General features: G+C 45.5%; 2 protein-coding genes across 5 annotated transcripts in view; one reads left to right on the top strand and one right to left on the bottom strand.

Annotated features, from left to right (window-relative positions):
* Positions 1-87: 87 nt before the first annotated feature.
* Positions 88-8,701, bottom strand: myl2b (myosin, light chain 2b, regulatory, cardiac, slow). 3 transcript variants are annotated; one of them, XM_041072232.2, is made up of 9 exons: positions 8,564-8,701; positions 5,157-5,225; positions 2,950-4,203; positions 1,714-1,803; positions 1,529-1,604; positions 1,270-1,374; positions 1,088-1,166; positions 969-1,017; positions 88-887 (listed from the first exon to the last, which is right to left on the bottom strand). In XM_041072232.2, the coding sequence occupies exons 3-9, from the start codon at positions 2,950-2,952 to the stop codon at positions 783-785; spliced, it is 507 nt and encodes a 168-aa protein (XP_040928166.1). In that variant the 5' UTR covers positions 2,953-4,203; positions 5,157-5,225; positions 8,564-8,701; the 3' UTR covers positions 88-782. The 3 variants fall into 3 exon arrangements, with proteins under 3 accessions (XP_040928166.1, XP_055367722.1, XP_040928165.1); XM_055511747.1 differs by having other exon boundaries at positions 88-604; positions 744-887; positions 2,950-5,225; positions 8,526-8,671; XM_041072231.2 differs by having other exon boundaries at positions 8,526-8,671.
* cux2b (cut-like homeobox 2b) overlaps positions 8,098-15,600 on the top strand; it is a 74,990-nt gene continuing 67,487 nt past the window's right edge. The window contains exon 1 of one of the 2 annotated variants that reach the window (XM_029161836.3): positions 8,098-8,508. In XM_029161836.3, coding sequence (XP_029017669.1) covers positions 8,446-8,508 — 63 coding nt within the window. In that variant the 5' untranslated portion in view covers positions 8,098-8,445. Of the gene's footprint in view, positions 8,509-8,814; positions 9,248-15,600 lie in introns of those variants that run through there. The other variant, XM_029161839.3, reaches the window with a different exon arrangement.

The following is a 15,600-nucleotide window of genomic DNA, read 5'->3' as shown; positions in this document are numbered from 1 at the left end:
TTCAGAAACCACAAACTGAAATTTTATCGATTAGTCAACAACTATGGGACGTATAAAGGTCAATTAAATCAATAATAAATAATAGAGTGAGGCCAAACATGTTTTACTTTAATGGAAGATGGTCAAATTTGCTATTTTTACAAGATTCAAAAAACGAAAGACATTTTATAGGTCATATTTCATTACACTTATTCTACCTTCTAAAGGATCTTGGATTCAACTGTCTACAGAATGCAATCATCCGTTTCAAACAGTGGTCAAACACACTCAGTCAGCATATTATTGGAGGAGTCACAGATTATACCAAAATACGAGATAGAAAAAAGGTCCATTTATTTAACATTTTGTATTGGGATATAGATTGTCCTGGTTCTGGATGACGCTGAGCTACATGAGTTATTCAACTTCTGCTTTACTGCATGCCAGTGACACACTGTTTTCATGCAGATATTTATTCATGGGAGAGCAGGTCATGTGACAGCTGAGTTCCATCACTCAACAGTTTGGACCAATCCTGTACTGTAAAATAAATATCTATAAGTAATTATGCATCATGTTTGAAGCAGCCTTTTTGTGGGAGGCACATTCAGGAAGCTGCATCTATCTGAAATTAAATAGAAAGGAGGTAAATGTGAGTTCTCACAGTGGGATTAACTAGCTCCATCATAGGCCTGTGTTTGTAGTTTCCGAGTCTTCATACAGTGCAAATGTAAATATGAACAGATATTATCTACGCTGATTACTTTATCCTTCGGTTTCTTCCTTATTCTTTGTGAGCGGCTCTATTCCTGGTCCTTTTCTTCACCATGTGTGATGACGTACACCAGGTTTTTGTAGTCTAGGTTTCCTGCTACATCTGGAGGAAACGCTGCAAACATCTGTTCCATCTGTGGCCAAAAGGTCAGAGCATGAATGAAAATCAACCAAAGCAAACAGACAAACTGTGTTACTTGAGGCGGAGCTTTAACCTCTTCAGGGGAGAACCTGTCTGCTTGGGTTGTGAGCATCTCTGTCACACTGTGAAGACAATGATGAGGATGATGAGAACAGCCATTAGCACGTCATTTAGCGCCGCGCACTTACTCACAAGTCTTTTTTTAGTGTTCCTTTTCCCTCAGGGTCAAACACTTTGAAAGCGTTAAGGATGGTCTCCTCTGGGTCGGCGCCTGAAGGTGAAGCAGCAGTCTTCATGAAATAGAACACTTTTTTCAGAGAAATCAACACAGTTGTTATTTAAATGTAAAAATACTGTACAGAATCCCCCCTCACCTTTGAGTTTCTCTCCAAACATGGTGAGAAAGACGGTGAAATTGATGGGTCCTGATGCCTCCTTAAGCATCTCATCAATTTCCTCCTGCTTGACATTTAACCGACCTACAGAAGGATGGGACAGTGTTTAGGCCTTTTCATTATCTAACTGGTTAACTGATGAATTATCAGTGATTTGTTTTTTCAGCCACTGGCGTTTAAGTTGCTGTGCTCCGGCGTGAGCAGAGATCAGGCATCCGCAGGCGCAGGGTGATCCCACCTAAGGCTGCGAACGTGTCTCTCAGATCGCTCTTGTCGATGAAGCCGTCCCTGTTTTGGTCCATGATGGTGAAAGCCTGCAGAGGTTTGATTGCATGCTGTTTCTCCGCTTTGCACAGCGAACATGCGCCACACAACAAAGTTCTCAAACTCAATGTGAAGGAAAAGATGCAGCAAAGCACTGACTTCTTTGAACTCCTGGATCTGGGCCTGTTCGAACATGGAGAAGACGTTGGAGCCGCCCCCCTCCGATCTCTTCTTTGCTTTCTTGGGCGCCTGTGGAATTTGACCATATTTTTGGAATCAGATCAGATGCTGACGACGCAGTGATCACCTGGCTCTTTAGACCTACAGTGTGGCGGTGGGACGTGTTTTTGGAGAAGCCAGATTATTTAAAGTGGGCCGAGCATTTCAACACGGCTTCAAACGCTGTCAGTTTGCGGTGGAAATATTCAGTCAAGCCTCCAATTTTGGGGGAACGCACAACAACGCCTGGGGAGGGTGTGGTCCACTGCCCGCACACTGTGGATCATACTGCAGGGCCCGGATGGTGACAGGGTGGCACGCAGCCACGCTTGATCAGAAATCCCTCAGAGGCAGGGATTATGTCAAGGTATTTACACGACTGCCAAGGAAATGTGAAAACAGTGTGATGGGACGACGTCACCGCGCTCGCATCTGACGGCCTCTCAGCAGCTGCTGTCTCACCCTCGCTGTGGATTAGCTCTTGAGCAATCACGTATTTCATGGACGGGACCCACGGTCCATTATGTTCTGTGCATTGGGTTGAATGTTGGCAGTGACGGGACATGAAGCTGAATTTGCTGCCGGTGGAGATAATGAGGGAGCAACGGAGATGCTGCTGTGTAAAAACAATGCTTCCGATGATCCCTGACTTGTTTGTGGCCTGCGCCTGTTGCTCGTATTTCCCCTTCTGTCCTTTCTGCCTTTTTATCTTTCTCACGCCTTCTCTCCTCGTCGACCGCATTCCTCTCCTCCGCTCCCATCTGCTGTGCTTCCTCCTCTCCTCCTCCTCCTCCACACCCCCTCTCTCACCACCATTTCCCCCCTTACTTTCATTTTTCATACAGGAGCTGGCCTCGATAAGATTAACAGATATAGTATTTTAGAAAAAAAAAACTTCATCACTGTGAGTAGACAAAATCAATACATCATCAATAGGACAACTGCAGCCCTGTCCTATTGATACTTTTGTTAATCTTTATCCAGTACCATTAAGCATATTGATGCAAAGTGTATTGATTCCTTATCATTGCTGTGAGTAGAGCAAGATGTACACTGCATCAATGAATACAATTGTACTGAATGAAAATATTACATATGCAATATATTACATGATGCAGAGAGGCAGAAATATTATGTTATAACTAAATATATAGAAAAAGAAGTGTGTCCACTCACCATATTTAAGTGGTAGCAGGATCAGGACTGAGCAGGATCTTGGGGCTTTATGACGGAGCAGCTCACAACAAGGGGTAAATATAGTGACTGTACAATGGTACATTATGAACTATAAATACTCCATGCCTTCTTTAGGCAGGGACTCAGGTAAAGAAGGCTATTCCCTCACCGGCCCCAGCCTCCTTTGCCAGATTTAGGGACAATAGCCAAACACATGCCCCATTACTGCATTACCGAGACCCCAGAATAACAGCGGGACATAGCTGTGGCTCTGGAGCCACTGTGGTGTTCGTAACAGACAGTTGGACTCGATGGGATCCATCGTCCTGCCCTCCAGTTAGTGCCAGTGAAACCGGGCCCCGGTGGGAGGTGTTTCTCAGCAGCACATTAAGCAGAACTGTTAGCTAAAGCTCTCTGAGCCCTAGTAAGACTGGCTCGTAAACAATGAGCCACGCTATGGAAAATGTTAGAGACAGTCAACGGTGGCAGAGATTCTAAATGTAGAACCGGACGCAGAGCCTTTAGCCACGAGCTCCTGTCCTGTGGAAGCAGCTTCAGTGCAGGTTCCCTCTCAACTTTAAGACCAGTCTTCCTTTTGATGAAGCTTGTTGTTATATGGCTAAGCTGCCATAGACCTATCTCCAGTCTCTGGTCCAACCATCCTGCTTGGGTTCTGTTGCTTGGGTTCTGTTGCTGCCTGTTGTTTCTCCTCGTTTCTCTCTCTATCCCTTCACCACAACCGGTCGAGGCAGATGGATCTCCACATTGAGCTGGAGGTTTCTTTCTCCACGATTATTTGAATAACAATATACTGATTGGCAACAATTAGGAGCTGGCTTTATGTAAAGAGCCTTGATAAAGCCTTTGTTGTGAGTGGGTGGAGTGCTGTATAAATAAAAGTTGTCTGAAGGAAACTGAAAGAAATTGCACAGTTTTTAAGACAGAATAATTTTAGGTATTCATCTGATTTTCCAATTCAATCAAAACATTGCTGTTACACTGTTTCCATATAAATGTAAATATATAACATTATTTGCATATTTATTATCCCATCTGTTAATTGTGTAGACAACAGCTACACAGGGTCATTTGCATGGAGCTTGAATTAGCTTTCACGGAGATAATTGTAATTTTGTGTAATCCTGTGTTCATTTTAATAACAGCTTTTTACCTTCCAGTTGTTTAATTGAAAATTACAATTGTCAAGCACGTGTTTGTGAGTCTTTGCTCCATCACAGCCGGTATTTGGACAAGCTGAAAAGCAGAGGTGTAATTATTAATCACAATTAAGCTGCACTGCAATTACATGTTCCACGTTCCAGGTGCCGTTGTGCCTAATGACTTGCTAGAGCACCTATATCATTAATGCTATTAGTCCCACATGATCGCTCCCTGCTTCCACTTGTCAAAATGTTTGATGTGCGAAATGTCTGAGAGCTAAACCCGAACTCTCCCGACCATCAGGTGCTGGCAGGTTTTGAAGCTTGTGCTGAAGAATGACATGGATGTGTAGAGTTGGTGTGAGTGTATTTTCCCAGCAGGCATTTCAGCGCTGAGTCATGGTTGAACCGACGTCATAGTCATGGTGGGATGACCACTGGATCATGTGTTGACTGTGAAAGGTGACTCAGCGTTGACAGGGCATCGCTGTTTTAACGTCTTCCCGTCACAGCATTAAACGCAAGAATTGTACATTGTTTCAATGTTGCATCAACGTAACAAAAACAACTGACATTATTTGAACCATGTTTTAATGCTGAAGGTCGGTGTGTACTGCTGGGTAGTCAAGTACTGCACCAAGTTGCACATTTGTAGTACTTGTTCCTCGTTTGTATATATTTTATTTATATTCCTCTGAATTTAACTGAGTTTGCATTTAGATAGTATAAAATGTAATTAATATGAGAATATAAATTGAAATTATTGGCCCATATAATGAAAATAAAATCTTTATTTTTTATTTCTTGTGTGTGTCAAATTTGGAAAAATACTGTTTAATGGTGTTTAATCTGTATCAAATTCATTTTAGAGATAATTTCGTATTTGCATTTAACGTAAATCCTCTCGTGGTACTTGGACTTGCAGTCAATTACATCAAGTTAGATGATCAGGGTTTTTACTTGGCTACTGACTTTGGCTCCATGTCCCACCCTTTATCCCTATGAGCATTCATTTACCCAGTGTGTCCAGTAGGTAGTGCTCCTTACCCACAGGACTCAACATACGCCGTCATTGTAAACTGGCCATTTCCAGCGACACTGATCCGTTTGTTCCATCTGAATATAAATAAATAGAAAGCTTAGATCATATTCCTATAATTAAATCCATGAACTCATTTGCATCATGTACAACATGAGGTATTTAAGTTTGATCATTTTTCCTTTTAGAAATATGTCATATTCTAATTAATATTTCAATAAAGCTTTAGAAGGTCCACTAATCACTGACCCAGACGGAAATGACCTTTAATGAAGTAAAACAGGCACATGATGCATTGTGGTGCATCACACATGCAGGACATGTTAGTGTTTGAGAGGATAATGAAGAAAATCCGACCATGGTCTGTAAACCTGCAATCACCCCAACCGGTCCAGAGTCCAGACCCACTGAGCCTGGTTCTACTGGACGTTTCCTCTGTAAAAATTAAAATGTTTTCCCTTTCTACTTTTGCAATTATTATGAATTGAATATTTAAATTACAATTTCATATTTTGATTGGTATTTTAAATAAATCACCTCGCTCACGTTTATATTTGTACGGTCTTATAAGATAACTATAGTTGTGAATTAGTCCTATATAAATGAAACTGAACTGAAATGAATTTTATTGAATTATACCATACGGCTGTTTATGTCACATTACAGATAGACCTCACATTTCCACTGAAAATACCACTTTTCCTGAAATAAAATGTGTTTGATAAAAGAGCCGACTCACATAAACATCCTGTTTTCGCTTAAAACAGACCTTTACTGTTTTTGTTGGGCGTTGAAGTTAAAACCCTTTATTGGTTTGTTAAAATGGTAACTAGGAATGAAAAAGTCGTGAAAACAATGTTAAACATTACACACACATGACCTAAAATGGCCTTTGACACATTGACACTGTTCTACGTGCAGCAGTTTGGTCGCTCTCCTTTAACGTGAGCTGCATGTGGGACGGCTGCGGCTCAGGTTGAGCTCTTTGCCAACTTCAACTCTTCAGGCAAACTTTAAGAAGCCGCTATCGCTCATCAACAATATGTCACTTCATTAAATATATGTCAGCTCTTCCAAAGACACACGGTCATTTAAATCCCTTATTCAGTAACCTCATCAAAACAATCATTTTCCTTCTCGTGGATAATTTCCCCTCTGTGCGCGTGGGGCCCGTTTCACGTAATCGCACGCTGCTGTTTTAGATTAAGCTTTTTCAGAGCAATGTATTAATTTGAACGGGGTGACAAGGTCAGTGGAAGAGGCCCTTAGCGCTTTGTTGATGACAACGGCGAATGTGAGGTCAAGTTTATATTCAGAACGTCAGGAGATGAATGAGGTTGTGTGTGATTCGGAGATTTATTTTTTGTAATCTTTTTACGTGAGGCTAAATGTGGATCGGGGGAGCTGACGGCGAAAACATCAGCGTCTGGAGGTGCATTCGAGCTTGCGTCGTCGCTGAGTCCCCACTGAGCCTGAGCGCTCCACATTCCAGTGCAGCCAGAACACGGTGTTCCTGGCACCTGGAAATGCCTGGTTACAAACACCTTGCTTGATCTGCAGGAACAAAGTGTGTGTGTGGACAAAGTGTGCCATTGGTGATGGAGGCAGGGTTAAAGATTCAACAGGGAAACAACGTTCAACGTTCCCAGTGAAGTGCGCTGCACACCAGTTCAGGCTGTAGTGGCTCCACTCCATGTGAGCCTCCACCTTTGAGCACTGCTCTTGTTTAACAGGGGTCTGAATTATTGTACCCAAATGATGAATACAGAAAAACTTTTAATTTTGGACACCACGCGCCCTAAAAATAAAATGTCTTCAGTCACCGTTGAGAGTGCACATTTTTCTGGCGTGTCACTATCTTACGATATTCAAATCCAACACTTTAGCCTCAGCCCGCAGCCACAAATAAAATGCAATATGAAAAACTTTTAATAATCTTTCTTCATTTTCCCCTTAGGTGTTTGTCTGTGGCAGAGATATATGTCACTGTCCCCCGAGGCCGTGAGAATATGACTCATGAGGATATTATTTCCTACCTTGGACTGATTTTCATAAGGGATATCAGCTGGAAGCTACTGTACACAGTGAGGCGAACGCCAGGTGATCAGGTGGCGGCTTGAACCATTGCTTTTGATTGATACCTTCACTCAGAAGCCAAGGCATAATTAATGAAGGAAATGGCACAATGCTCATTTGCTCGCAGCTTTGCTTGGAACAGCGTTAGTCAGCAGGGGGAGCACCTGGCACCAGTGTGGAGCAGCACGGCGGCCTACCTGAGCCCTGAGACGGTAGAAGTAGACAAAGAACACCCTCGTGTCTGATTAAGTCAGGCAAAGTAAATATGTGACACTTTCCATCTGCTTTTATTATTATACCATTAATTCATTAACGTGTCTTTTGGCCATGAGGCTGTTTTGTGTTCCGATCTAGGATCAAAATGTATGCTGTATAATTCATGAGGGTTTTTTTATCATTTTTCATTCATATTATTTTTTTATTTCATGAATACACAAACAAAACGACCAATGCAAATGACAATATGTTGTAAAAATCCAAATCACAACATATATTATGTTGAACTTGGGCTATTTTGGAGTCACAATATCGAGATAAAGCCTCATGAGCCGATACATAAAACAATGTAAACTTACAAAAGGCAGCGCATTGTATTAAGTGAGTCCGAAGAACGTCAGTCATCATCAAACATCAAAGATTATTCAGCCCAATTCCCATCAAACGACACGTGAACTAAGTGGCTTTCTAATAATAGACTCCGCATGTCGATAATCCAGCCTATTATAATTTCCAACGCTGCCTCTAATTGTACTGTCCCGCGCGCCGCTGTAATAAACACGCAAAAAAGTAGGCTTGGCTAAATTCCCTGAACTCTACTAATCTGCACATCATCTCCTTCCCCTTTTCCAGACGGTATCGATCAACCCGGGGCTTTACGTCAGTATTGATAACTTTGCCAAAGCAAAAATCAAGTGCAATTGTCCAGTTAATGTCGAGGACGGAGGCACGGACGCACGCGCTCTTTTACTTTTTTTTCTGAACCGGGCACATGGCCAAAAACAACAACAACTAAAAAAAAATCATCCACTTTTTTTCTTCTCACTTCTACAAAAACATGTTGCCAGACTTGTCAAACACGTCGGTGGACTCTCGTGTTAAGTGTGCTCGTTACTTTTTTTCCCCAAAGTGGGACCTGTGATCGGAAACGTTGTTTAACGAAGGGGAATCCAGCCCACATATTTATTGCAGCCGCTGAAAAAAATCTCCTCAATATCCCCCAAGATGGCCGCCGATGTAGGATCGATGTTTCAATATTGGAAGAAATTTGATCTACGGCGGCTTCAGGTTAGTGCTATTCTCACCTTCCCGGGCTTATTTTCGCGGCGGGGCGTCTTCTTACCGTAGTCCGGCGCGTGTTGTGCCGTTTCGGGCGCGCGCGAGGCGAAAGCTAGCGGTGTTTGCATTGATAGTTATTAGAAATTGATCCCTCTTCTGCCTTTGTTCAGTTCAATCATTGATCAGCGGTGGAGCGACCGTGGAGCAGCACAGCCTCCGTTAGCCACACCGATCTGGGATCAGCACCGCGGACAGCACTGCCGTTTGCACGCGGTAGCTTTTGGGCTTTTTTACTATTTATCGTGCGCGACGGGCTCCGCCGCACTTAGGCTTCGTGCACGGAAACTTTTAATGCGCCCGCGAGCGTCGGTTCCTGGACGTAGGCTGTAACTTTTTCCGCCAGACTTAGTGTTTTATGCGGGTGTTTTTTGTCGACGGCCGATGTGTTTCTGCTGCACCTTTCGGCAGGATCCGGCACGTTTGCCGTCATTTACCATTTTTTATGCCTCGAAGTGTTTGCGTTTTTTTGAAGTTTCATTCGCAATTAGAAAGTTTATAGCGTGGACGTTAACCGCTATGCTCGGACATTTTACGGCAGAAACCTCCTCGTTTTGCACGGGCGGCACATTTAGAAACGCAAGGCGTCTCATATGAGCGCTTAGTTGACGCGAGGCAGCGGTGAAGTCCGCAAACGCTGGACTGTTGTGTCGCCGGCGCAAAATGTGCCCAAACGTGGAGAATGTGGCAGGTGAGCAGTTTATTTCCATCCCAGCCGTAACGCGGAGCCGCGCGTCCGGCGGCTCCGAGCGCCGACGCCGAAAGTTGCGCCCACAAACCGCGCCGCTGACGGGCTTGACGCGTGTATTTGTGAAACCTAAGCGCTGAGATACGGTCGTGGAAGCTAAAGGCTGGCTTCACCTCCCCACCCCCCTCCATCCGCCGTCTCCCCTCTCTCCCGAAGCCGCATAGGGCTGCGCGGCCGTGGGAGCCGTGTAATTGTATTCCCCGCTAATGTTTGTAAATCAGCGGCGGCGGCGCAAGGGCACCGTCTGCGCCGTTTGACTGATGCTCTGTAACATGAGAGATGACAGGAAGCGTGGCGGTCCGGGTCCCGAGGAGACGCCTGGAGAGGAGAGGGGAGAGGGGGGGGGGGGCGGACGCAGGTCTGCCGGCTCTCGGCTGTCTCGTGTCGGCCGCTGGACCTCGCTCTCATCCGGGCTGGCATCCGGAGAGCGAGGGCGCTATTGTTGCGGCTCCGCGCCGCCCCTCGCCTCGGTTCGGCCCGGCTCCACGGGGGGCAGGGCAACGTGTGTGATAGATGTGCGCATTCAAGGTTTTTTCATTAAACGTGACTGAGGAGCCCGGGAGCGCCGTCTCAACTGGCCCTTAAGCGCGACCGAGCCGCTGCCCAGTGTCACGGCCAGTGATGCAGTGCTTTATATTAAACAGAGCAGCCTGCAGCCCGCCGGCGGTATATGACTGGAAATATCAAGTAGAAGTCATGGTACCTGCACAAACGTGTGCGCTCATGCCCGCGTTGCCTTGAATGACCTCATTTAAAAGCAGTGCCTTTGATCCCACCTGCTGTGCAGCGCCTCATATCCAGTGCCTAAATATTCAGCAGACAACATGTTGTGGAGATGGAGCAATAATTCTACTGTGTGTGGCTGATTCTCGCAAACCATAAGCAAAACGCTTCCGGTCCTCTCTGAGTTTGGTGTTGGGTCTTTTTTTTTTGTTTTCACACTGTTTTGTTGCAGCTGTTTAACTCGTGATGCGGATCTGCCAGCACCTTGGACACACACGCGTGTCTTGATGCTCAAAGTCAGTTTGTTCAACACTAAAAGCATTAATATTCCAGCGCTAGCATGAGCCCGGCCACGTTACCTTAGCCGCAGCTACAGACCTCCGGCTGCAAACACGCCTGTAGCCTGAATGTGACGTCTTCTGCTCCATGTGCCAGAAATCAATGACTGGACTTATTTCCTGTTCGGCCGCGGTCGGGTCGTGTTTGTGGCAGCTTTTGACCAGGGTATTTTCCTCGCGGAGGCTTTTATAGAGGAGCATGCTTGCTATTAGCTGCGATCTATCAGCTGTTTAGTTTAGCAGGTGACGCCGGGCTGTTTATTTCCCCGTTGCCCATTATTACACGGCCAGTGTGCAGGCCCCTTTTTGTCGTGCTTGTGACTCGGCGTCGTACAGGATGAATAATTCACCTGCAGGCTGATGAAAAGAGGGCAAGGAAAGTGCGAAGCGCTGAGGTGGAGTGACCTTGGCTCCTGCTGGCTGCAGGTCACCCGGCCGTTGCTGTGGTAATCATTCACACCAGCCAGATGGCATTTCCGTGGGCGAGCATCAAAAGGACGGGTCAGGGTCTGTCCTGCCAGGTCCTGCCAGGCCCCAAAACACGCGTGCAATACAGTGTGAGGAGAGAGAGGGCGAATGTGGGGCTTTTAGAGGGATTTTGCAGCGCCAGGTGATGAGTAAGAGACGGTGCGTTCAAGCCCCTTGGAAATGCACTGATAGCGGTTGAGCTTAATTGTGTGAGCGGCATGCATTTCTCGTATTCCTACCTTTTCATTGCCCACCAAGAACACGGAAAACGAATTTACATGGATGCAATTAAAGCAGGCCTCAGCAGAGAACTTGGGCGCCGTGCTTTAACTACACTCACTTTAATCTGTTGTTTGTAGCGATGTCGCAATGCTGTGGTCACACGGCGAAATAGTGCCGTGCCTTTTAGTTAGCGCTCCTCAGCCGCGCTCTCCTCCGTGAGTCTGAAAGGCGGTGGGTTTTTTAGATCAGGAACAAAAGCTTGTGATTGTACTACATTTAGCGTGACTCAGTTGCTCTGGTGTCAGCTCTAATCCACACACAGAGACAGCAGTATTGCCAAACAGCCTGCTCTGTGTGCTGTTTGCCAGTAGCTCCTCCACACACACACACACACACGCACGCACGCACGCACACACACACACACACACACACACACACACACACACACACACACACACACACACACACACACACACACACACACACACACCAACCTCCCAATCTCAAATTGGCTGCGAAAATTGTTCTCTGTCTGTCTTTCATTCATGCTTTCATATATTTGTTTGCTGATACTGTTAATGTCAGATGCTTTAGTCTAATCTCATTGTTGTGGAGCGTGAGTAAGTCCAGAGCGCCTCACATCTTGTATTATTTATCATAATGACTGCATCATTTAATTCGTATGCTGTGATTGATACAAAGGGCTTTAAAGTTTTTAAAGCCGACCTCCACGGAGGGTCCTCCATATGCTCATTATCTTATTTTTCACGACGGTCCTTTTATTGTTGTTTTTTTTCCAAGCCAACAGATTAAGTGCTACATTTAAAATGTAAAAGCTGCTCCATTGTCACAACCAGGACGGGTTTTCCTGTATAAACATTTCCGAACACGCGTCCCTCATTACGGCGCCCGTGACGGAACGGGTGGGGCGCGTCTTTGGCCGCCTCGCATCCTTCAGGTTGCGTCTGACAGTGGCAACAAGGCGAATGAGAAAGGCGCTTTACAGGACGATCTGGGGCAAATTGAGATGTGAAATCCAGGAGCCATAACCCCGGCACATAAAACGCAGGGAACATTAGAGAGCAAGAGGAGTGAAACAGACTTCAGCATTAAGCTGTTTAACCTCTCTGTGTAGCATTAGTGGTAGAGACTTCAAAGCAGATGCTTCGGCGTTGGAAGCAGAATGACAAATGGGTTTAGAGACAGCCACGGTGAGCATTCTCACAGGAAGACTAGGCCTGTCATTAATGTCAGCTTAATCACTTTGACCTTCCTTCAAGTAGATTTCCATACCTATCCAATCATTTTGCCGTGCCTGTGCTCCAGTTTGCAGACTGCTGCTCTGTGCTGCTGTTTGATAAGCCTGCGTGTAATAATGTTGCTGTCTATATCTGTGATTGTGCTCTTGAGGTCTTCTGAAAGCCGTAATGTTAAATGTTTGCTTCGTGCAAATGACGACTTTTTCTACGTACCACTGGATGTTTGTAGTTACATGTGTGGTTTTAATTTTATTTATTTGACATACATACTGTACGACACCTACAGGCTCATGTGTTCCTATGGTTTAATGGCTTTTAATGGCATATTTAAGCACAGAATAATGAATCACATTTGCCTTTTAAACCTTACTTTAATCATAATAGAGAAATGAATGGACATCATATAAACCAGTGTGTGCGCTGAGCATTGCGTTGGTGTTGCGTGTTACCGTCTTGCGTCTGAGCTTGGACCCATCAGTCCACAGACGTGATTCCAGTCGTGGCATCTGTCTGCAGCTCTGCAGCTTGTCCCCCTCTTTGCTGTTTGCCAACCTTGGCGGGGATTTTTTTGTTTTCTTGGCGACTCAGCCCATGAGTCCAGCTGACCCCAGTCTCCCTCACACAGCGCCTGTGCACACTGGAGTCACGTTTTATCAAGCAATCCAACCAATTCAAGATCCCTGTTCCATGTGTTTCTCGAGGAGGACACTAGAAGCGCTAGATTTGCCTCTGGGTCTCCCACTGCATCTTCTGTCCTGATTGGATTCAGCAGACTATATTTTACACCTTTTTATAGAAATGTTGATTTTTTGGCTTTATCTCAGAGAATAGTGTTGCTATATAAGTATAGACACTTATTTAGGAAAGTGATATTTCATTAATTGCAGTTCTAATGTACACTAATGAAGAGAGGTCGCTGAATTTTTTTTTAGATGTTTGAACAATGAGGAGTGCATGAATGAATTTAACGTCATCTGCACTGGGTTGCCACAAAAAAAACACTGCTAAATAATCAGTGTTAAACAGTCACAAGCATTTATTCACTTTGAATGAAATAACAAATCAGTATGGAACCCTGAGCTTTTAATTAGAACTTTAGTGAATCTCCATGTGTAATATAGTGGCATAGTAAAAGCTGTAAAAAACCCTCAGTAAACTGGAGCTGAATAAGATCGTGACAATAAATGCTCAAGTATCTCTTCAAGAGACTTTATATGATTATATGTAACAAAACATTATTTCCATCCATCCATCCATCCATCCATCCATCCATCCATCCATCCATCCATCCATCCATCCATCCATCCATCCATCCATCCATCCATCCATCCATCCATCCACCCACCCAGTCAGAGCCCCAGACTTCTCTCCTCCCAGACTCTTCCTCCAGCTGTTCCTGGGTGGTCCTCGGGGCCTCTCCCCTGCCTCCTCAAGGACCCGTTCGGGAGGCATCCCAAACAGATGCCTGAGCCACCTCAGCTGACTCCTCTCGATGCGGAGGAGCAGCGGCTCTTAGACCTGTTCTTTGTTACACGTTTGTCCTATTTTTAAAAGCTGAGTGTCAGAAACACCTCTGCTTCTCCAGACTGTGCTCATCTCACTGTCTGAACGGCATTTTCAAGCAGCTCCTCTCCTCTCATTTCATTACACGAAAATAAGAGTGAGTTATTCAACTTAGAAAAGTTGCTCTTAAACGCTAAGTGAGCGCCTTCCTAGACTGAGATGCTTCAGAAATACTATTTTCATCATGTGGCCAGATGACGACGAGTGCCAGGAACGCCTTTTGTCTTTACTGATACCTCGCTGAAATGTTCTCTTAAAGGTTCGCTGTTTTAATGCTTTTTATGGTCAGAGCTCTGTGCAAAAAAGCAGTACCCCAAATATTTCAGCCAGAACGCCCCCTTGGTATTTGACAGCGCTTCACACCAAGAGACGCCAGATTTTTCATAGCGGCGCGTTCTCCATTCTGCTGCCCCTAGGCTGGAGCAATTGCTTTGCAGGAGTAAATAACCGGCTTTAACAAAACTTCAGGGACACATTAGTCTGCTGGAGGATGGCTCCGTGGCAGTGGGGCAGCCTCGTCTTCCCTCACAGCCCGGCAGGTTGGAAGTATTAGGAGGAGAGAGGTAATGGCTCATTGGCATGGGTATAAAGCTGTGTCCTATCTCCCTGCTGACAGCCAGTCCTCTGCCCAGCAAGTCCATTTTGAGCCGCGCCTCTCCACTGCGGCCTTGGCTTTATTTGTTTTGACTGTCTGACGCCACTTCAGACGTATTGAGCACTGGTCTTTTCTTGTTCATTTTCCTGGGCTTACACTGAATCCCGCTGCCCGGCCTCCTCCGTCCCCTCTGTCTGTCTCGCTCTACGTAGCGGGCCTTAGTTGTTGTTGGCAAGGTTTCCCTCGTTGTATTTCATTCCTCTGTTGTCAGTTTTGTCCTTGATGACAAAAAAACCAAAACGGTGCATTCTTATTCACAAATGTGCTCGCGCCGGGTACAGTGTGTGGTGTTGTGAGTGTTGGGTTAGCGCCGTATGAAGGGTGCTCCTGGGCCTAGCACGCTCACCAGATCAATGCTTCACTAACCTTCTCCAGGTTGTCTGTTGGGATCTCAGCCGCTCTCATTATGTGCCACTGTTCAGAGTGTGTTTACCAGACTGCAGGAATAGTCGTCCTGTGCATGCCATCCATTTGCAAGGCCCATTTGTCCTCATTTAAGTGAGAGGAGAGAAGACCGAGCAAAGACGGCCTCTTGGTGGTCTTTTTAAACCAGCATTTGTTACCACAGAGCAGATGTGCTCTTATTTATCAAAATAATGCAAAAGGTGTGTTATAGCAAAAGCAGCCGCTCTTGTCTTTGTGCAGCTGCTACCCCCACACAGTTAATTACTCCCTTATTCATCCCCAACAATGGGAGGAGATAGAATAAATCTGAGCGGCGCAGTCTAGTTCTTCACCAGGAAGGTGCAGACTGGGACCCTAAAGCGAGCGAGTGGCTTCAAGAGGTACAGTTTATCATTTTTAATGGAGAGGAACAGGAAGTGGAGACGTGAAGCTGGGCTCCGTGATTTATAAACCGCCTGAGTCGGGGGAAGAAAAGAGCAAGTCTATCTCCCTGTCCGCACCTCTGGTGTGCGGCCATTGTCGCTCGTACCGTCGGCCCCTTTGGCGTTTTCTCCTCGGCTGCTCTTCAACGCCATCGAGATCCACCTTCACCGTGTCAGCGTCTCTCCGGGGAAATAAAAACAACAGCCACAGAATTTGCCTACCTAGACAAAAGATTTTTGG

Source organism: Betta splendens, chromosome 9 (assembly GCF_900634795.4).
Source record: "Betta splendens chromosome 9, fBetSpl5.4, whole genome shotgun sequence".
NCBI lineage: Eukaryota > Metazoa > Chordata > Actinopteri > Anabantiformes > Osphronemidae > Betta > Betta splendens.
Note: the sequence above shows the minus strand (reverse complement) of the source record. Positions and strands in the feature narration are given on the sequence as shown.